Source organism: Ooceraea biroi, chromosome 13, assembly GCF_003672135.1.
Source record: "Ooceraea biroi isolate clonal line C1 chromosome 13, Obir_v5.4, whole genome shotgun sequence".
NCBI lineage: Eukaryota > Metazoa > Arthropoda > Insecta > Hymenoptera > Formicidae > Ooceraea > Ooceraea biroi.
Window position 1 is genome coordinate 4,022,277 of NC_039518.1, and position 23,486 is coordinate 4,045,762.

The 23,486-nt window shown below is 36.1% G+C and overlaps 1 protein-coding gene across 2 annotated transcripts; it reads right to left on the reverse strand.

The window, feature by feature from the left end:
- Positions 1-12,534: 12,534 nt before the first annotated feature.
- On the reverse strand, positions 12,535-13,881 carry LOC105281976. Of its 2 annotated transcripts, none has more exons than XM_011343583.2 (3): positions 13,770-13,881; positions 13,372-13,667; positions 12,535-13,021 (listed from the first exon to the last, which is right to left on the reverse strand). In XM_011343583.2, the coding sequence occupies exons 1-3, from the start codon at positions 13,864-13,866 to the stop codon at positions 12,935-12,937; spliced, it is 480 nt and encodes a 159-aa protein (XP_011341885.1). In that variant the 5' UTR covers positions 13,867-13,881; the 3' UTR covers positions 12,535-12,934. The 2 variants fall into 2 exon arrangements, with proteins under 2 accessions (XP_011341885.1, XP_026830429.1); XM_026974628.1 differs by having other exon boundaries at positions 13,763-13,879.
- Positions 13,882-23,486: the final 9,605 nt, after the last annotated feature.

Genomic DNA, 23,486 nt, shown 5'->3' on the forward strand with positions numbered 1-23,486 from the left:
TACCATTTTCTTCTGCTTTGTTTTGGGGCTCCATATCTTTGGTAAGTTTAGCATCCATGGGAGTAAATGCCGGGTTACATTTATCCATTCCAAATCTCTCTAACACCGTCTTTATATATTTCACTTGACTTACATATATTTTCTTTGCATGCGTATCCTTTCTAATATGCATCCCTAAACAATTTTGCACCTCACCCAAATCTTTTATTTCAAAATTTTTCTTTAACATATCTTTTACTTCTTTTACTTTATTCAAATCATCTGAAAGTATAATCAAATCATCAACATAGATTGCTACTATTAAATATTTTTTATCCCTTTTATTATAATATATGCAAAGATCTACGTGAGATTTCTGTAAACCTATACTTTGTAATACTGAATCTAACTTTTTATTCCAAGCACGCCCACTTTGCTTTAACCCATACATCGCTTTATTTAACTTCCAGATTTTATTCTTATCTGTCTTTCCTATTTCATCCGGAGGTAACACATATATATCTTCTTGCAAATCACTATTCAAATAAGCCGTATTAACATCCATATGATGAATAACTAAATCTTTTTCTACTGCTAATGATAAAAGATACCTTATCGAACTGTATTTAACAACCAGTGAATATGTTTCCTCATAATCTACACCTTTAACCTGCGCAAACCCCCTTACAACTAATCTAGCCTTATATTTTATTCTCCATTTGCGCTATGTTTTATTTTGAAAACCCACTTTGTACTCAAAACATTCCCCTATTTCGGTTTATCTACGCATTTCCAAGTATTATTTCGTTCGAGCGCTTTATACTCGTTTTTCATGGCTTCAAGCCAGTTATCTCTATTTGGACCGTTAAGAGCCTCCTCTACGCTTTCTGGTTCATTATCTATTTGTTGTGACACATAATAACTTACGTAGTCATCTCTGACCACAGGTTTCCGAGGCCTGGTACTTCGTCGCGGTGTTGGAGTCGTTACTCTTTCTATCTCCGTTTCTGTTGGATAATTTTCCTCTGTGTCGGTATATTCTGTGTCCTCTGTACCTTCCGCCTCCTCAGGTCCATCATGTTTCTAATGAGAAACGGCGGATGACAAAATGAGAGGATGCAAAAGTGATAACCGAAAGTCCGAGTTTGTGACGGTGCATGGCGTGAATTAGATATCGCAGCCTAATGGGACCAAATGCAAATGAAAATATAGAGTGTTATCTTTAAAATGCTTTTTACCGAGCTCGATGCGATCATTTTTCGCTGAGTTGTGCAACTTTAAAAAAGAAAACACTCTGTTAAGTAAATTTGGAGTATCTCAACAAAAAATTATCGCATCGAGCTTTGTAAAAAAGCGTTTTAAAGATAAAACTCTATACTTTTATATGCATTTAGTCCCATTGGGCTGCAATACCTACTTTACACCATGTGCCATCGCAAACTCGAATCTTCATTTATCAATTTCGCATGCTCATTTTGTCATCCGCCATTTTGAATCAAATGGCAGACCATAATTGCCATTCAAATATTCTTAAAGTGGATACTTGAAGCTTCATTTTGCATTTTTGAACATATTTTTATCTTCATTATTTACCAAGTTATGATCATTTGAAGGTTGGTAAATTTTTCCCTAAATTTTAGTGTACCGCTTTTTTTGGGAGTGAGTGTATATACACACATATATACATACATACATACATACATATACATATACACGTTATACGTAATATCTATATTTATTATGTTTACTTATTGGTATACTTGAACAGTACCTAGATAGCAAAATCTGAGCAAACAAATTTCGAGCAATGCTTGCTACAAACTTTAGATACCAGAAAGGCAACAAATTTGAAGCAAGATCTGTTTTCTGGAATTATGTTGTCAAATTGCTGCCAGAAGTGTGACAGAGTCTGCTGTCAGGCAATAGCAGCAGGTTTGCAGCAAAAACCGCGCAAAGCCTGCACTCATACCTGGTAACAGAGTGGCGCCAGAAACCGAGCAGGGTCTGCGCGCAAAACTTGAGAGCAGATTGATAGCAAACACTATGAGTAGACGCTGCACCCAATCAGCTGTTTAAATGGCTTTTATATATGATCTATATATATTGTATATTGCTATATTAATAGTTTTCTTTATTCTGAAGAAGGAATGTGGAAAGAAAATTACATAATTCGATAAAATTTATATTTCATTAATTTAATTTTATTAATTAAATAATATTAATGTTATTTATACAATTTATATAAGATTAAAATCAATCTGCTCACAATGTGATAGTTTTAGAAGATGTCTTATAAGAATATAAGACATCTTTTAATGTTATCTGGAAAGTTTTGCGCGCAGATCCTGCTCGGTTTCTAGCGCCAATCTGCTGTCAAGTTACGAGCGCAGACTCTGCGCGGTTTTTGCTGCAAATCTGCTGCTATTGCCTAACAGCAGACTCTGTCGCCAAAACACAAGCTGAATGCGGACACAGATGGCTACGGTTTTGGTATGGGTTTTTGATCAAATTTGCTACCAATCTGCGCGCAGTCTGTGATCAATTTGCTTACTGGGTATACTTATAATAATGGTATCCCTTTGTTATTATTAATGAAAATGAACTATCATTTGAACTCGGCTCTAAACGCGCCGGCGCCAAGGTGTTATAATGCAACATAAATATACCGTAAAAATAAACTTTCATGTTACACAATTTCCATTTCCAATGATGTTTTACTTTCAAAGCGAGGCGATACCATTTTCATAATTATAGTATGAAAGTATGCATATGTAATAAATAGTATAAATACATTTGGGACGTTATATACATTGAAAACATCCTCAGAAAAAGAAGAGAAAAAATTTGATGAATCGACAGACAGGATTCGAATGAGCGACGTACGTCCTACATCGCCGATTATCATTCTAATCCGGCGGCTTGCTCGCCGGGCTACGCTCGCTACTTGCTAATCGTTTCTACAGACTCTGAGTGAGAAAATATAAATTTCTGTTTGACAAACCGCGACTTATCAGCGGTGCACACGTAAAGGTATAATTTCATGCTGTCGCTCGTCGCTCATTTTCAGCGACAAAACAGGTCACGTGATCAAAATTAACGCTGGATATTGGTCAATTTTGATCACATGACCTGTTTTGTCGCTGAAAATGAGCGACGAGCGACAGCATGAAATTGTACCTTAACGTGAGTTTGTATTTGTAACAAAGGCGAATTCTTTACGAAACACAGCGGAAATGACGAATAACTTGACGGACGATGTGAAATCGGCGATGAAGCGGTGTATGGGATGTTGCAAGATGATACAGAGCAGTATTACAATCAATCAACAATCGACAATCTGTTGATTGATTGTAATACTGCTCTGTATCATCTTGCAACACCCCGTATATATTCATTTATTCACAAAGAATATACGTCTATCTCTATATATACGTCTATCTCTATATAGTAAAATATGCATACATTCTTTCCGTTTGTAGTTCTTCACCTTTTCTATGGCATTTTTCGTTTACTTTAGACGGTTGATCACAATCCAATTATTTATTTATAAAGCAAAATGAATATATGTATACCTTTTATCTATGCATATATTGCAATATACCAACAGTACATTGCGACATGTAGCATGAAAATGCCAATCACATTAGGATAAGAAGTGCATTACTATAATTACTGTAATGACAGGATTCATACGTTATCTTTGAGAATACTACGCACAATACTCCATCCTTTTATATCTGATATAGTGATGTATTGAGAATTCTTATTCGCGCGCGGACATAAAACAAAACAGCTCGACAGAAGTCAACCGTTGAGAAACGCGTTCGACGGGACGCGAAGAAGCAGTATGCAATAGCATTTCGTAGTGCACATAGCCATATTTTATTGTGTTTATTCATAATACGTGTATTGTGAATCATTTTATATATAACATCAAAATATACACACACACACATACATATATATACATATATATATATATCCCTAAACACCTTTGTAAAAAAAGAAAAAAATATATATGCCAAGTACATAAAAACTCCCAACTTGTCAAAACTCAAAACTAAATATGAAATCAATAATTAACTAGCCAAGTATCTAGAAGCAGTTTGAGTATTTTACCCAAACGTTTTCCATGCATACTCTCTTATCGCATGACGACATTGAAGTACTTGGCGTGCCCGAATCACATTAAAACGTCCTGTCCTACCTATAAGAGACACAAAATCATTTGCGAGTCATTATTGAAAATCATGAAGATACAAGATACAATACAAATCAAGATATTGTACAAATTTACAAGAATACATGACCACTGCGATCCGGGCACGCCAAGTACTTCAATGTCGTCATGCGATAAGAGAGTATGCATGGAAAACGTTTGGGTAAAATACTCAAACTGCTTCTAGATACTTGGCTAGTTAATTATTGATTTCATATTTAGTTTTGAGTTTTGACAAGTTGGGAGTTTTTATGTACTTGGCATATATATATATATATATATATATATATATATATATATATATATATTCATTCATCGGTATAAAAAAAGAATATGGCAAGAAAAGTGGACAAGAAAAATCGTCCTTTGAGTTGACACAGATATTCCCGCAAGGCAGTATACATCAAACAATTACACTCTCTCTCTCGCCCCCTCTCCCTCTCTCGTTCTCTCTCTCGCCCTCTCGCCCCCTCTCTCTCTTGCTCTCTCTCTGTCTCTCTCTCGCCCCCCCTCTCTCTCTGTCTCTCCCTCTATATCTAGTATCACAATCTATCTCTATCTCCCTATCCGTCATATATCACATGCAATAGTATATATAATGCATAATAATATAGCTGGGTCTCTTTTTACATGGTGGATGCGTACCATGCAAGAGAAAATCCTGAAAAAATAGTAAAAACTGTAAGATGTAGAAATGTACATAAAGAAGTAGAAATAAATACATTAATTTTGTGACGTTTTTTCAACGAACCGTGTAAAAAAAAGTGAAACGTATGAAAAAAACCGTGTAAATGTGAATGAAACGTTTCCAAAAATCGCGTTACTAAATGTCAAAAACATGTAACTGAATAATAGTGTAAAGAAGCACCGTGTAAAAGGAGATTTTGGGTGTATATCACGAGATGTTGTTATTGTTGTCATTCACAAAAGTCTTCGTACACCAGAATAGGATCAATTTTAAGAAAATGATAATACGTTGTATAATATCAATTTTTAAACATGTGAGATAATCAAGAAATATATATATATATATATATATTACAAAATATATTAATTATGTTACTTTTTTAAGAAATTTACGAGAAGAACGAAGTATTATGCATCTCACAAAAGTGTTCGTATAGTCTTAACTTTTACTACTCGTATAGTCTTAACTTTTTTAAAAAATTACTAGTCTTGCACATATTATTTTGTTGGGCCTCCTTTTGTCTCTGAAACAGCTTCCGTTTTCGCATAGAATGCACTACAGGTGAAAAGAAGAATTATGTAGTGTACGAAGATCTTCGTCACTGACTTACTGCCTAGTACATATATATTTACGTATAACATGTAATATATAGAATATAAATAATTGTAAGATAAATGTAATATATAACAGAAAGATAAGAATGCAGTCTTGTTTATTTGTTGCTGAAGTAGAAACATAATCACAGACGGTCGGCACGTTGAATTAGTAAATGTACAATTACAATTGAACCGTTTGGTGTATTCAATACAATCAGAGATGTTTGTCCATTACCTGGCATGTTCAATACAGCCAGAGACGTTTGTTCCTTACCTTGCATGCTCATTGCAGCCAGAGACGTTTATTGTTTACCTGGCATGTTCATTGCAGCCAGAGACGTTTATTGTTTACCTGGCATGCTCATTGCAGCCAGAGACGCTCATATCAAGATGCATTCTGTATGCTGATAAATATGTAAGAAACAATTATTGACAAAATATATTTTGTTTTATAGAAAGAGGTAAAACTTACAGTAGCATATAAATAAAAATTTTAAAACAAAGACTGCATTTTTATTAGAAGTAGCAATTTCATGAACTATACGTAATAACATTATATAATAAAATGTATATGTACTTGATACAAGATATGTACTACATCTTGCTCTTTCAACGTATTTTAACAACAAATAATAATTATCTATTCTTTTTCTTTGCAGGCGACGATTAATGGAAGCAATGCAGACTATATCGAAAGACTCGAGGAACACTGAGCATACGAGTACTAATCATGCATGCATCGATTCGAATACATCTGTTGGATTAGTATCCGACAGAATGGAATCGAAAGTTAGTACTCCAGTTATGCAGAAGTGCCTGAAGTCAGCGTCAAATGTAAACACATATAATGATAATGTCAAACTTTGCGAAGATGACAATGATTTTGTCATCGACAGTTACCGCCTGGGCACAAGTTGTACCCAGGAAAGCATTCCTGCAGGCCGCCGCATTGACGAACTTTGCGAGGATGACTATGATTTAGTCATCGAAAAAGGCCATCTGGATATCGGTCATATCCAGGAAAGCTTGCCTGAAGGCCGTCTCATTGTCGACTTTGCTTTTATGTGGACCGAGATCCACAGAACCTATGAGAAGCATAGGTGCGGAGTTCAATGCGAATTTTGAGATTGGAAACTCGTAAATTCCCTTCGCTGTGGGTTGAAGACGCAGTTCTTCTTCAAATGCCAAATGTGCAATCTTGAGGAGTACATATGGTCGAAACCCACGGACCCGCAGGTATTAGACATTAATACAGCTGCTGTAGCTGGCACAATTTCAGTAGGAAATGGTTACGCCCAGCTCGAAGAGCTATGTGCGGCTGTAAATGTTCCCTGCATGTCTGAAAAGACGTATATACAACGTCGAGAAAATGTAATCGATGATTTTGAAAGAACTGCCATGCAAAGCATGAAAATGGCAGGCGAGGTTGAAAAACAACTCGCTATAGAAAGGAATGACATTATAAATGGCATTCCATATATAACTGTTGTTGCGGATGATAGCTGGATGAAGAGGTCATACGGCTCTGCCTATGATTCACCGTCCGGTGTCGGTGCCATAATAGGTTACCACACCAAAAAAATACTCTTCGTCAGTATCCGCAACAAATATTGCTCTGTATGCGATATGGCGGAGCAACGAGGTCTGCAGGTACGGAAGCACAAGTGCTACAAAAACTTTGACAAGCATGCAAGCTCGATAAGAATGGAGAGCGATGCTATTGTCGAAGGTTTTAAGAGTAGCCTTGAAATGCATGGATTAATATTCAAAACACTGATTGCCGACGGCGACAGCAGCGTATATAATTCCATCAGGAATAATGCACCGTACCACGAGATGAATGTAACGGTGCAAAAGATTGAATGCACTAATCATTTGCTTCGCAATTTTTGCAAAAAGCTCAAAGCTGTTGCACGAACGACTGTGCCAAAGACAATGATGCATAGCAAGCGTGACTTTGTACAGCTACGAAATGTTGTGGACCGCAACATTTTGGCAATGCGCAAAGAAGTGTTGCGACTATCCGCTGTACGAAGGCAAGGAACGCAAACTCATCATACGAAGGCTAAGGAATTATTAAAAGACATTTTAAATATTCCTAGCCATATATTTGGTAAGCATAAGCGATGCAGAGAACTTGGTGTACATCAAGATCTCTGCAAGAAAATGAAAAATTATGTGCCGTCTCTGAAACAGTGCGGTCTGTTTCAACCGATTGACAACGCTATCGTGTCGCTGAGCGCCTACTCTGACAGTTTGTTAATCAATGTAACAAAAAATCCTGCAGAATTGTTCAATTCCATAATCTGCAAGGAAATTGGTGGCAAACGTATTCATTTCGGCAAACGAGGATCGTATAATGCCAGAATTGCAGGAAGTGTTGTGCAGCACAACACACAACAAGTTCTTACACAAGTGCATGAAAACATGTATAAGAATGTTCCTGCTGTTGTCGCCAAGTTAGAAACACGACGACAAGTCAAAGTTGCTCGAAACAAAGAATACAGAGAGGTAGATGGAAGACAAAAAAGGAAGCGAGAAGTAGGACCAGACTCTTATTACGGTCCACAATCGCAAAAACCATATCTTCCGCCTCATGTTTTTGAGCAATTACAGTAACATCATGCTGAAAAATTGCTCGAAAACGCAGCTAATCGCGACAAAATAGAATGTCTGACGAGAGGTCAAAGTGATTGCGAATTGTGGCAATCATTGAGACGTTTAATGCTAACGGCATCCAATTTTGGAATGGTATGTCGCATGAGACAAACAACATCTTGCGCAGCAAGTGTGAAAAGCATTTTGTTTCCTCCATCCATCGACACCGCTGCCATGAAGTATGGGCGCGACATGAAGGAAGTCGCAAGACAGAAAATTGCTGCACATTTGAAAAATGACATTATACCGTGTGGATTATTCATTGATTATGAAAATCCATGCTTAGGTGCTTCTCCTGACGGTCTTATTAATGACGACGGTCTTGTGGAGATTAAATGTCCTTTGTCAGCTAAGAACTTAACAGCTGATGAGGCATTGCAGAAATTGCCTCAATTGAAAACCGTACTTGACCGAAAGAATCCTGATAAAATGAATCAGAATCACCGATTCTTTTATTAGGTTCAGGGTTAATTAAACGTCACACGACGAGATTATTGCATATTTACTGTGTGGACGCCTAAAAGTTTCAAAATGGTACGTGTTAGCAGAGACGAGGTTTTCTGGAGAAACCAAATACTACCTAACCTAACACGGTTTTATAACAATTGCTTGCTTCCGGAAATATTGGACATTCGCTATAATAGGCACATGCCAATACGAGATCCGGATTACATAATCGAGGCTCTACAAGCTAAAGAAGCATGTACAAAAGGAAGTAGTTCACGAAACACGTGTGGAAAAGATGCGTCTGCTAATCAGGTCAGTCAAGTATCATCTGCTGCTGTTTCTCCTTTGGAGGAGCAAGATGATGATTGTATCATCATTAGTTATTCTAAAGAAGAATTGACTGAAGAAGATGCAAGAATTATTTAAAAAACACTCGATGAGGCAGTTGTTCCTCTCTCTTTGCTGGAGCAGAATATTTTGCCTGTGGACAGCAAAATTAACGATTCCTCTTTAGATGCATTTTTATGCATCGTTAGAGAGACGTCTCCTTTCGAGACACAAAGCGTGCAGTACCTGGAATCTCCCAAGCTCATTGACGCTACTAATAGCGATGACATGAGCATTTAAATAATTGGAGGGAATTGTACCGATCATTGGCGGTGCATTTTCTTTGACGGTTTCAACCTGCACGTGTATGACAGCATACCCGGCTGTACATACTACAAATTAGCAGAAAAGGAAAAAGATTATATTCGCATACGTTTCCCACAAATTAACGTTAGCGACATAATTTTTGAAAAGGTGCAAACACAACCGGATTGTTATAGTGTGGTATTTATGCTACCGCCTTTGCTACTGCTATAGCGTTAGGAAACGATCCATGCGAAGAAAAATATTCCAATGACGTGAATCGCATGAGACGTCATTTTCTTTATATTTTACAAAGTAAGAAATTGACGCTTCTCCCAACATAAAAGTACAAGAAAGCCAAATGCAATAAATTCGTGAGGTGGTATGTACAACAAAATCATACGCGAAAATCATATCGTTGGCTGGCATTATAAGAAATAAAACCAAATGCGATGTCGAATGACGTAAAACGTCGGTATGAGACGTTATTTGTTACTATGTTACGAAATAACAAATTGACGCTTTTCCCGATTTGAAAAATGTTAGTCACATAACGTCATTTCATGCATCACACGCGTGGCATTGAATTTATGTCATAGATGTATGGTAATACATTTATTGCTTGATGCGTGCGTTGTTCGCGCAAAAACTTCTTGCAAAACAAATGCGTTTACTGCCGGTATGCCTCGTATGAACAATCGGAGAGACAAAAAATATATTGGTTGCGTCTCACGAGAATGGGCGTTGGAGGGGCCCATTCTATTTCTCAAATTTTATAAGTAACCATTCGTCTACAGATAGTTAACAGTCTTGTACCATTTTATAAACAACCACGTAAAATTTCGTGTAATCAAGTAAAGAAATGTCGCTAATCCAGCGCACGCGATTGGCAACGAGAAACGTAGGTGTGAATAACATAACAAACGGCGAGACGCTGAGAAATTATTGTCAAAGCATCGTGCCGCCCATGATGTAAGGATATATCCTTACATCATATATGCTGCCGCCTGCCGCTCTAAACTTATATTCGCGGTCATCGCGCGCACGGCTAGCCGTTAGTTGACAATAATTTCTCGGCGTCTCGCCGTTATGTTATTCACGCCTACCTTATTCCTCGCTGCCAATCGTGTGCGCTGGATTAGCGAAATTTCTTTACTTGACTACTCGATATTTTACGTGATTGTTTGCAAAATGATACAGGACTTTTGTACTTTTACAAGATCTATCTGTGGGCGGAAGGTTTTTCGCCCTGTGCGGGACACCCTGTGTATGTGTGTGTGTCTATATACATATATACACACATTATATACATTTATTTATTATAAACATATATATTATACACATACTTCTGAAGAAAATAAAAAAAATTTAGAAACGCAGGATTCTAACCAGTGACGTCCGTCGTCCAACGCCTTACTCGCCGCGGCGCGCTGGGCTAAGCAAGCTATTTGCTGATCGTTCCTACAGACTCGATCAAGCGACGCGGCAGCTTCGCGACGCCAAGTACATAAAGAACAAGATTCCGAGCGTTGAGAGCCACTGCATAGACGTCGCGCGCTACCGTATAGCTTATCCGGAATTTCGCCTCACACAAACTTTCGATTAAAATATCTCAGAAACTAAAGCCTTATGTAAAAATCTAACGGCACTTTAATAACATAATATGGATGCAAGCTTTCCATCGCGACCACTCCGAACGCGATTGGTGCAGTCTATCCTGAGATATCGTAATCGTATGCTAGAATTGTGACGTTTCGTTTTTCTTCTCCAGTCCAGATTCTTGTTCAGACTCACGTACGTACGCTCGCACGCACACGAGCAAAGAGAGTTTGTCCGTCAAGGTGCGTTCACATAAGCACGTTATGGAGAATTCACACTGCGTCTGATACGTTGAGTATTGAGATATCGCGATCTGCTTGCGCTGACTATTTGACAATCGTTTGTAGTTTCGTTTTGTGTGTAGTTGAACTGTTCAAAAGGTATTAATTAACATTTGTTTAAATAAAAAATAGCTAACTTTGCCATTTCTTAAGATATCACAAATCCGCTTGCGTTGTCTTTTCACAATCGTTTGTAGTTGTTTTGTTTCGTTTGGAGTTGAACCGTCAAACGTTATTAACATTTTTTTAAATAAAAAATAGATAACTTTGCCATTTGTTAAGATATCGCGAATCCGCTTGCGCTGTCTTTTTCAGAATCGTTTCTAGTTATTTCGTTTGTAGTTGAACTTTCAAAAGTTATTAACATTTGTTTAAATAAAAAATAGCTAACTTTGCCATTTCTTAAGATATCGCGAATTCGCTTGCGCTGTCGTTTTCAGAATCGTTTCTAGTTGTTTGGTTTATAGTTGACCTTTCAAAAGTTATTAACATTTGTTTCAATAAAAATAAAAAAGCAAAAAACTTGGCGTGCCCGGATCGCATTGGTCATGTCTTTCAAAATTCTTATAAACTTGAGTAACAGTATCTTGATTTGTACTGTATTTTGTATGGTGAGCTATTGCATCGTAATACAACCCGGGCACGCCAAGTTTTTTGCTTCACTATGATTCCGTTGATCATTTGAGTCAGTTTAAGCCCGTTTTATGTGACTTAGAATTTGCGTGAAGAGACAATGGATGCGTTAAGCTTGTGTTGCATGTACTTTTGAATGTATACAACTTGTTTCATATACTTTTTGGATTAATTGTGAATGCATCTTGTATATCATTTTTGGATATTGCACTGACAACATCCATTTTTAAACAAATACTAAATAAATTGCATTGATTTCATATCCATTTGTGAAGAATTCACTTTTCAATAAATAATGATATACTTGGCTAATTTCATTGATTTCATATATATGTTTGAAGAAATAAATTTTTATAATACACTTTTTTAGAAAGGTTGTTTTTTATAATTACACTGTTTTTAGAAAGTATACTACGTATACTACGATTATACGACTCGAAATATATTTATGTAATAGTAAACTTCAAATCTTATAACTCATAAGCTATTGCGCAGTACTTTGTCTTTGATGATATGAAATTGTACGAGTCTCACATATCAACCAGAAAAAAATCGCAATAAGGACTTTGTACTTTTTTAATTGCGGAGTGCTATTAGCTAACGGAATCTGGTATCAAACAAGAAACTTTGTATCAAGATATACATATATTTGGAAAATAGATTCTTTTACTTTGTGTGTTGGAACTTAGAACAGTATCTTAGAGGACTTATATACGCATTAGTGGCAACAAAAACGCAAGAAAATAATGTATATGTAATGGAAGTTGGGGAATTATGGATGTTGGGGAATAACATGTACATAGATTGTAATTGTTACAATTAAAATATATATTTATATATTTTGTATACAAAATTGTACACAGAGACAGGTTTAAATCAGGATATACATACATATAATAATCATACAAAGAATAAATATATAATCATACAAAGAATTTCACGTACAGACCTTTGACACAAATAAAATGAACATTTGTATGAACATAAATTAAGGAAAGTGATTCGACCTTTATATTGCTTCCATTGTGAATATTGATGGTATTGTACAGAAAGCAGTATAATTGACAAATAAACATACAGAACAATAAATATTTAAGTACCGTTCTTGCAAAAACGTATGCATTCATTCTTTCATGCATTTTTATTTTCGAAAAAGGTAAGCTTTATAATGGAAGCAATATAAAGGTTGAAACAACGACGACAATTACACCAGCAATTCGACGACGATACAACGAGCGAGAGAAAACATGACGGTGTCGACGTCGGCGCGGAGGAACGTGGTCACGGAGGTCTATCCGCCGACAACACGACGAACAGAGAAAACGGCAACGGCGAGGCAAACGACGCACCAAAAAAGAAAAAAAAGAGGTCGATTCAGACACATCCGTGCCGAATCCATGACGTAAATCTGTATTTAGCTGTCGTATCCGATGCTGATACGAATACTGGGAAAGCAGATGTGTGATTGCTGTCATATAACAATAAGAAGATATTGTCACCAGTGCACCGACGTGTACGAATACGTCATGAATGCGGCACGGATCCGTGTGAATCGACCCTTACATAGCAAAACTTTGTATGATCAACACGCTACGTCGCCGCGGAGGTAGCACACGCTCGGATTTCTTGTATTATAGATACCTTTCTGTCAAGGGCGCGACGTATTCCACCGAAGACGCGGGCACGTACCTCCATACCGAAGGCGCTGACTCCACAGCGATGTATTGTACGGATGGTGCAGGCTCCGCGGCGACGTAGCGGACGGATGGTGGAGGGTCTGCAGCGACGTAGCGGACGGACGTCCTCTGCCGCTCGTCGTGCCGACGTCGACAGCATGTCCTCTGCCGCTCGTTCTACCGTCGGCGCCGCTTCAACAGTCCTGCTCACTCGTATTGGCGTTACTCCGGCCGTCCGCCGCGCATAGCTATCGTTTTTTGCTGAAAACATATAATAAATAGGTTATAGTAATATGTAATTGGAATTGAGAAATAAATACGTATAATAAGATAAAGAGAATAATGCTAGTATTTACATCTAACCATGATGAACGAAGCACGTTTTCTCGATCCGATCGATCCGAATGCCACAGCCACACTGCCGTCCAGTGTTGTCAGCCGGGACGCGGTTTTCGGTCATGCGCAGTGGAAGATACGTCAATGACGTATCTAAAGGAGTAAAAAAGATATGTGGAAGTCGCCCGTGCTAAATATTCTAAAATATTTAAATGTATGAAACATATGATATATATATATATATGATATAAAGAATATAATAATATAAATGAAATATAAATAAATAAATAAAAAATAAATAAATAAATATATGTATACACATGAGTACACATGTTCATCTACATACATAAAATTTTATATATTTGATATGTGAACAAATAGCAAAAAGGTTGAAGGAGGTAGGAAAGCAAAATGATTGGTAAAATAAAATAGATCTTTTTTAAATAACAAAACAGATGTTCTATTTGGCAGAAAAATCATGGAATACCAACATTCGTTGCGTGGGTAAGGAAAACTGCCAAAACCCTTACCAGTATTCGTCTGAAAATAAAAATTACATATGTATTACATATATACTTATATATATATAAAACGCATTAACATTACTAAATAAATAAATACTTTAAATTATATAAATATTAAATACAAAACTTAAATTACTTAATTATAATATTTTATATATATATATATGTTAATGTTATATATTATTTATAATATAATATAATAAACGCTTACACTAATAAACTAAAACTAAAACTAAAAATAACATTTGCAAATAATATAAATTAAACTTGCACATATTGCATTACAATTGCACATATTTCTTAAATACATTTTCTTTGGTAAAAAACTTAAATTAATATTACACTACAATACGTACAATTATCACAATATAATCACAATTATTATTATTATTATAAAAACTTAAATTAATATCACGTACACTACAATATAAGTATCACAATATAATCACAATTGTAATTATTGCACATTTAAAATAAGAAATATATGATGCTTTCTGCAAAATAAATTATATTAGTAATAATACAGATTACAATAGAGAAGAAACGAATGAATAGAGAAGACGAAATAACTGGAATAGCTGGAAGACTAGATGCGTTTTTACGAAATAATAAAAAATAAATTCAATAATTTCGAATATAGCAAATAATAAGTAAACAAAATATAAAATAAATAATATATTAAGAACTATGAGATGTGCTTTGCTCTTCATATAAATTTTGCGGTTCGTGCAGTTCGAAATGCCTTGACTCTACTTTAAAGTTAATGCAATTAATACATTTATTTTGAAAACTCGATCTTGCAATACAAATCGCAGATAGGTTATCATTAGATAATCTATTTCTCTTTTTACATTTTACATCCGTAACTATCGAAAAAATTCTCTCGGATTCGGCATTAGAATGTGGAAAAGAAAGAACTATTTGAACGAACGACTCTAAATGTTTTAATTGTTTTTCACCAGCGAAATTTTTATATTCAACAATATTTTTCCACATTTCATCAATTTCTAAAGAAGCTAACTGCTTTTTTTGTTCATTATTATAAAGAGATGGCAGAATCCTCCATTCAAAAGCTAACTGTGTTATGTCTTTATAATTTAATCACGTGGCAATATAAGTTAAATCTTTAATTCGTATTCTGCCTTCATTAAAAAGAGCAATTTTGGAATCTAAAAAAGCTAATTGTTCAAAAAACAGATCATTATATGGTAAACGATGTAACATTTCGCGAACTGCCGTTTTATAAAATTCTAAACACGTTAATCTAATATCATACATGGATTATTCTACAGATAGCGTTTGCAAAAGACATTCACATTCGGGTCCGACATATATATTATCTAAAGGTTGAATATTTTCCTCATTATTAAGATCTAAATTAGAAATATTTTTCAGAGCATTATAAGTTATAAAATTTTGTGCAAATTGATAAATTAATTCCTGGCTGCTTTCAAATAATTTATGAATTAAAATAGTACGCGATTGAAATAATGCATTAAAACTATTTAAAAAATTCAAAGAATATTTTAAGAACAATAGATATGCTTTAATAGAATCGCTATTTAAATATTCTAAAATCATTTCGGCATTTTTTGATTTATTTTCCGCGGTTTCTAGAATAAAATATTGTTTCAAAACTTCCCAATTTTCGAGAAGTCGAACAACACATTTATGCAAACACAGCCATCTAGTATTAGACAATTTAAAAATTTTATGATTTTCAACGTTAAAAAAATTTTGAAATTCCCTTAAAATCGCACATCTCTTAGCACTGCCTGAAATATATGTAGCTACTCCTCTAATTAATTGTTCGCAAGAAGGAGGTAATCTATCACAAGCTTTACTGGCTATTAGCGCGGAGGAATGGCAAATACAATTTAAAACAACTAATTCTGGTACCTCCTGTTTTAAATAAAACATAAAAGAATTGTTGCATCCTACCATGACTGATGCATTATCAGATGCCATTCCAATGATATTTTTAATAGGAATATTTTGTTTATGCAACACATTTTTAAATTGCTCAAAAATTTTTATCGCGGAACAATCTGTACTATCTAAAGAGAGTAATTCTAATAACTGAGTTTTAATTCTTTTGTCTGAAGGACAAACGTATCGAACAAGGATGCACATAAATTTGTTATCAGTAATGTCCGTACTTTCATCAATTAGAATTGAGAATTTGCGATTTTTCAAAATTTCGATTAATTCCTCAGTTTCGCGTTTTGCTATAACGTTTCTTACAATGCTTGCACATTTATTTCGGGACAGTGAAAGATCTTTTACAATGTCAGGGTCTATACAAATATCTTTCATTAACGGTATTAAATGGTCCGCGGTACGAAAAGCTACATTATGTTCTGCAAAAAAAGCTGCTAACTTAATTTCCGCGCGTTTTACTTTATCTCGATGTGATAAGTCATTATTATTACTATCATTTTCACAATTTCGCGAATCTATTTTTTCGATATGTTTAACCGTCTGTGAATGTCGAATTAAATCTGATTTACAGCATCTCATAGTTTTATTGCACAAAATACAAATTGCTAAATCTTCTTCAACAGGATGAGGAGCCAACCATCCTTTAAAATTATTATCATCTAACCACGATTTCTGAAAAGACCTACGTTTTTTTACTGCTCCTTTTCCGACGTTACGATTAATATTTTCCATTATTACAAATAGTATTATTTATAATAATATACTTACCTTTTCTATTTCTTCTTTCTTTCTTCTTTTCTTTCTTCTTTCTTCTTACTCCATTCGCGCTACACACTAAGCGCGCCAAAACTAGGGGCCGCACCCGTAACATGCCGCATGATACGATGTTGGTTAACGGTCATTTCCACTGCGCATGACCGAAAACCGCGTCCCAGCTGACAACACTGCTGCCGTCGTGGTCGCACTGGTGCCAATTTGAGGCCGCGCAACGTACGCACACATGGCAGCAGCCGTGTACGTGTGCTCGGCGCTCGGTGCGCCGCCGCACACGTACCCGGCTGCTGCCATGTGTGCGTACGTTGCGCGGCCTCAAATTGGTACCGCTGCCGGTGGTCGTGCCGTCTCGCTGTCGCATGCGAGGCGAGCTCGACTACGCAACAAAGTACAATCGCGTAACAGTTGCCATATCCCGGCCGAGGTAACATAAAAAGGATAAATATTCGCGTCGTGCACCCAATCTTCGTATCGGATCTGTGTGTGCGACGCGAATATTTATCCTTTTTATGTTACCTCGGCCTGGATATGGCAACTGTTACGCGATCGTACTTTGTTGCGTAGCCGAGCTCGCCCAGTGATGGTAGATTCGGGCCGCGGCCAGCACGGAATAGGAGTGGAGAGGGAATGTCACGTGACGCTGCGTGACGCACACATGTATCGTCTCGTATCCGTGAGCACTCGGGATCTCGGGCAGCTTCGGCTCGTTGAGGCTCGCTCGCGACCAACGCTTGTCTCGCGGCTCGCTGATCAGCTGATGTGCCGTACATACAATATTGACACACACACACACACACACACACACACACACACACACACACACACACACACACACACACACAGAGAGTTATATAAAGAAATAATAAAGTAATAAAATAATAAATTATATATTATTACAATACTTACACATACCCACACATTTGACTTTTTGTTCAGTATATAACACGTAATGTAAAAGTATAAGGAAATTTTTTAAAGTATCCTCCGGAATACTTAGAAATTATTAATATATATGTCCGCCCGGGAAACATATATATCGATCATATAAAACTGTACATAATTATATAGAAACATATAAAATTATGTATCAATGTTTCTATATAATTACGTGTAGTTTTATATGATCGATATATATGTTTACCGGGCGGACATATATATTAATAATTTCTAAGTATTCCGGAGGATACTTTAAAAAATTTCCTTATACTTTTACATTACGTGTTATATACTGAACAAAAAGTCAACTGTGTGGGTATGTGTAAGTATTGTAATAATATATAATTTATTATTTTATTACTTTATTATTTCTTTATATAACTCTCTCTGTGTGTGTGTGTGTGTGTGTGTGTGTGTGTGTGTCAATATTGTACGGCACATCAGCTGATATATGATATATCTAAATACAAATATATAATTACATTATGTTACACGATCTATATATATAGATCTTGGTCACACTGAGAGAATATCTAGTCTAACAGATACGTAAATCTTCCATTCTAACTTCACTTGTATATGTTTCTTGGCAATTTGCTATAGAAATAACAGTAATCCGAATATTTACGGAACAATAGCGGTAAATTACCAAAAAGCTTATAAAAGTGAAGCTAGAATGGAAGAATTACACACCTGTTTCACAGATAATCTCTCTCAGTGTGACAAAGTTGCGATTAATAAAAAATCCGACATTTCATATTACACGACGTAATGCATATAAAACAATTTCCTACACAAATTATCATATCTTAAAGTAGTAGCAACTGTGACATACGTATAGAGATATATCTGACATGCTGACATACGTTTAATCGAAAATTTTAACTTTTTCGATTTTAATGTGTACATTATAGTGAACTTCCACACCACCTTTGAGGTGCCACTAATGGTGCGTTAGGTTTTTGACGTGAATACGTCTTTTTTAAGTGGAAACCTTCGCCTGGAGCCCTATTATACCACATTTTACTATTTTGTCACATTAAATGATTTTGTGCACAGACAAGACATCTTTCGATTTTCAGTGTGATGTCAATCTTTCGCAAACATGATACCTTAGCACACTTTTCGATTTGAAAGAAAAACATAAATAAATGAGAAAAAGATTAATAGTTTTATGTTTATTTTATTTTATTAGTATACATAATTAATAAAATTTGTAATGTTTTATTACATATCCACGGCCGCGACCACGGCCGCGACCACGCGATCCCTCTTGCGCGCTGCTCCCGCCTCGTTGGTAGCGGTACCACCTAGCGCGGGAGCGGCCGCCTCCTCTTCTTAAAACTGTAATAAATTAATAAAATTATTTTATTAAAATATAAAGTAATAATCACGTTAATGAATACTGTAATGAAGGGAAATGAAAGAAATTAAGAAAGAATATAATAGTTCTTCTCATTACCTCAGCGTTGTTGCTGCTGCTGTTGCGGCTGCTGCTGCTGCTGCTGTTGCGTCTGCTGCTGTTGCCGCTGTTGCTCCTGCTGCTGCGTTTGCGACTGTTGCTGCTGTTGTTGTTGCAGGTGCTGCTGCAAAAGTCGCAGCACTTGCAGCAGTAGCTGCTTCGTGCTTGGTGTAGCAGCAGCAGCAGTAAGAGCAGACTCCTCGTCTGACAGGAGCATTTCTTCGTCACTGACTAAAAAAATATTTTATTTTATATTAATACATACATACATACATACATACATACATACATATATATATATGTATGTTATTGAATTTTCCATGTGTTAAATCCACACATGGCCCGATTTGCAGGATCTGCAACTAATTGGACCCTGCAGATTGTGTATAGCGGATATTATGCTACAATGTATCTCATTCATGAAGCAGCTTCATGAATGAGATACTACATAATGGAAGTAGAGAATAAGAAATATTATTAATATTATCGTGCTATACTTACGCGACATGTTGCCTGGCATGTACACGGTGAAAACGTCCGAAGCGCACCATGTATCGCCGCGCCGCACAGTGGTGCTGAGGCGGAAAAATTGTTACCCAAACCTCCCCAAACTGTGTTTTTTGTTTACAATGGAAGATAATCTTTCTAATTTAAAGAAACATCAAGATCTAGCTGCGCATATTTGCGCCAATGATAAAAATTCGAATTTTTATTCCGAGATGTTATACTTGGATGCGTCACGTAACTAATTCCACAAGCCTGCATGAAGTAATTTGCCGTAACAAAAAGTTGTTACAAAATATTTTACAAAATATTTTATGAAAACTTCTCATTTAATAACGAAAATTTCAAACAGCTTGAAAGAATGCGGCGTATACGAATATTATTCTATAATATATTTTTAAAAATATAATATCTGTCATATTCATTAACACTTAACACAGTACTTTGTACTGTATTGAACACAGTAAAACATTATCTTTAAATTAAAAAATAATCATAACTCTATCTATTTAAATATAAAAGTTACATAATTTTTTCCGGCAATATGCATTTTGGCACCACTGTGCGCCGTCCCCGTGATACATTTGTTTTACGACGTATTTTTTATTTTCTGTCGTGAAGACGAAACGTTTATTTAGTAATCTTCTCGCCTTGATCAGTGTTAGCGTTCTTTTATACGTGCTTGTCTGAATCTTGGTGTTAAGGTCGCTACAATCGCAATTCGTAAGTTTTCCAATTTTTTATGCTGTTAATACTGTCACTATAATATTGTTAATACATTACTGCTAATATGTATAATCCTTATCTTTGTCTTATCGTTTACTTTCATATTCTTCGTTCTTTTTGCATATTAAAATGAGTGATAAGTTAAGAAAAAGAGCTAAGCGAAGTTTTTTGGAAGCTTGGCTCCATGATGATCGATACAAATGTTGGATACGTAAAGTATCCTGTGATGATAGTCTTTTCCATTGTACTATTTGTAAGAAACATTTTTCGTGCAATTCAACACATGTGTCTAGATGTTGCGACAGATAACAATGTAAATGATGCCGTTAGTGTTTGTATTCCTATATACATCAAAGGATTTAGTGAAAACATTTCCCGAATTTTGAAGCGTTACAATTTGAAGGTGATACATGTTACCAATAAAAAGCTTGATTGTGTTATAAGATGTGCAAAAGACAGATTGGCGAATGATGACAGAACAGGAGTGGTTTACAAGATCAGCTGTGCGAATTGCGATGCCTACTATGTCGGGCAGACAAAAAGGCATCTTAATACGAGAATTAAGGAACATTTCTCTGATGTGAGGAAGCGTGAAAGTGACTGGTCGGTGATCAGCGGACATAGGATGAATATCGGGCATGAATTTGAATGGTCTAAGGTGCAGGTTTTACATTAAGAGAGTCTTTTAAGTAAAAGATTAATTGCAGAGATGGTTTTTATTAAGCGACATCCTTCGTCGATAAATTTACAGAAAGACACCGAAAGCTTACCGGGTATTTATGACATTGTTTTGAACAAGGTCGAGGGTTTTGATTAGTGTTCGACTTCACTTGTTCGCTGGCTTCCACCGAGAGCTGACGTTTCCGTACAGGTCTCTTTGTCGTCTTGTTGGTCTTTTTCTGTCAGTGAGTGTGTTTTACGATTTGTGTGTCTATTCTTTTACGATTTTATAACGGCATTTTGGTGTATTAATGGCCGCATTCAGCAGACTCAACCGCTTAGTAGCAATCGAACATAATTGGTTCTAACTTTTAGAATCAACAAATCAACATCGAGTGCCAGCGGAAAATCTAGTAATGTTGTCCAACTGTTGAGTCTGCTGAATGCGGCCAATGTAACATTGTAGGTTATTACCTACTTGCTATTATTTTACGTAATAAAAAAATCCATTGTTTGGAAAATTCCATGCCAAAATTTCGCATGTAAAATCGTGGACAAGAGTAAAAGATTAGTTCCTTGATATCGTGCAAACGGATTTCTTTCATCGTGCAAGAGGATTTTTCATTCTGAGCAATCAATAAAAAGATTTCATTAAAAAATGTCATTTACTACGTCGGTAATACAGACGACTCCAGGATCCCCTTAAGGTCACTCTCCTGAGTGACCTTCAAAAGGTTTTAGCCGGCGCTCGTTGTTTGTTAAAAAGTTATTAACAAAAACGTTTAATGAATAGAGCATAATTTTACGATATCATGTACGTTTACGAAAGAGTATATTTGATGGAATTTTACCTTTAAATCAGAAATAAATTTGGGTTAGGTTATATTTTCTGAAACTTGAGCCCCGGACACATACGCTTGTTTTCAGCTCGCTTCGTGGGAGGGCGGGGGGGAGGGGCAAAGCCCCTTCCCCCGCCGGAGCCGGTGTTACAGATTTCACCGTACAGATTTTGATCACCTGGTACACGGCACGAATCCCGGCGGGGGAGGGCCTCGCCCCTCCCCTCCGCCCTCCCGCGAAGCGGGCTGAAAAACGAGCGTATGTGTCCGGGGCTCCAGTTTCAGAAAATATAACCTAACCCAAACTTATTTCTGATTTAAAGCTAAAATTCCATCATATATACTCTGTCGTAAACGTATATGGTATCGTAAAATTATGCTCTATTCATTAAACTATTTTGTTAATACCTTTTTAAGAAACAACGAGTGACGGCTAAAATCTTCTGCAGATTACTCAAAAGGGAACATCGCGAAGTGGAAAATTCTGATTTTGATGTAAATTTATACACATATAGGGGGGGGGATCCTAGAGTCGTCTGTTTTACCATAAAACTTTATTCCAACTGCATTTCTTTTTGGATTCATAGAACAAGAAACCCTTTTCCACAATTACAATACATACAGAAATGCATTGTAAATTGACTACACTTAATGTCAAAAACGGAAAAATTTTTCGAAGATTACAGTTTTATTACCGACTTTGTACACTAATGTGTTTAATACAGAAGTTGTGCAGTTTGTACGTACAAAAAGAGACTTAAGTACAAAGAAGACAGAAGGAAAGAATATAAGGAAGTTTTTAAAAGAGACCTCATAAGTGTAGTAAAAAAGATAGGTTGGAATAAACTTTTGACAACATGTGCACCTCTGAAATCGTGGCCAAGAGCACAAGATTAGTTCAACGATGTTGCCACAGATGGCGTTGTAATATGCGTCGTTGGGAGCGTCAAGTGGAACGTATTCCTTGTCGTACGTTCTTTGTCTAATCTAATTGCTTGCTCACCTTCTTTTGCTCCTGACATATTTGGTAAATTTCTATTTCCGTGATTGTACATATTTCAAGAACATTATTATTTTTATACATTTATATTTTTGTCTATTGCAATATATATATATATATATATATATATATATATATACAGGGTGTCCCAGACCTAATGTAACACCGATTAATGGTAGATACCTGAGGTGATTCTGAGACGAATTTTCCTCTTGCAAAATGTCGAGAGTGGCGTACGTAGTTTCGGCGCTATAATGGATTGAAGATGTCCTATCCATGTAGAGAATTTTCCCGCGTTCAGTGATGATGGATCGAAGGAGTCCCGCGCATCGCGCACACTTTAATTTGATCTTAATTTTTCGTGGCTGTTCAAATTGA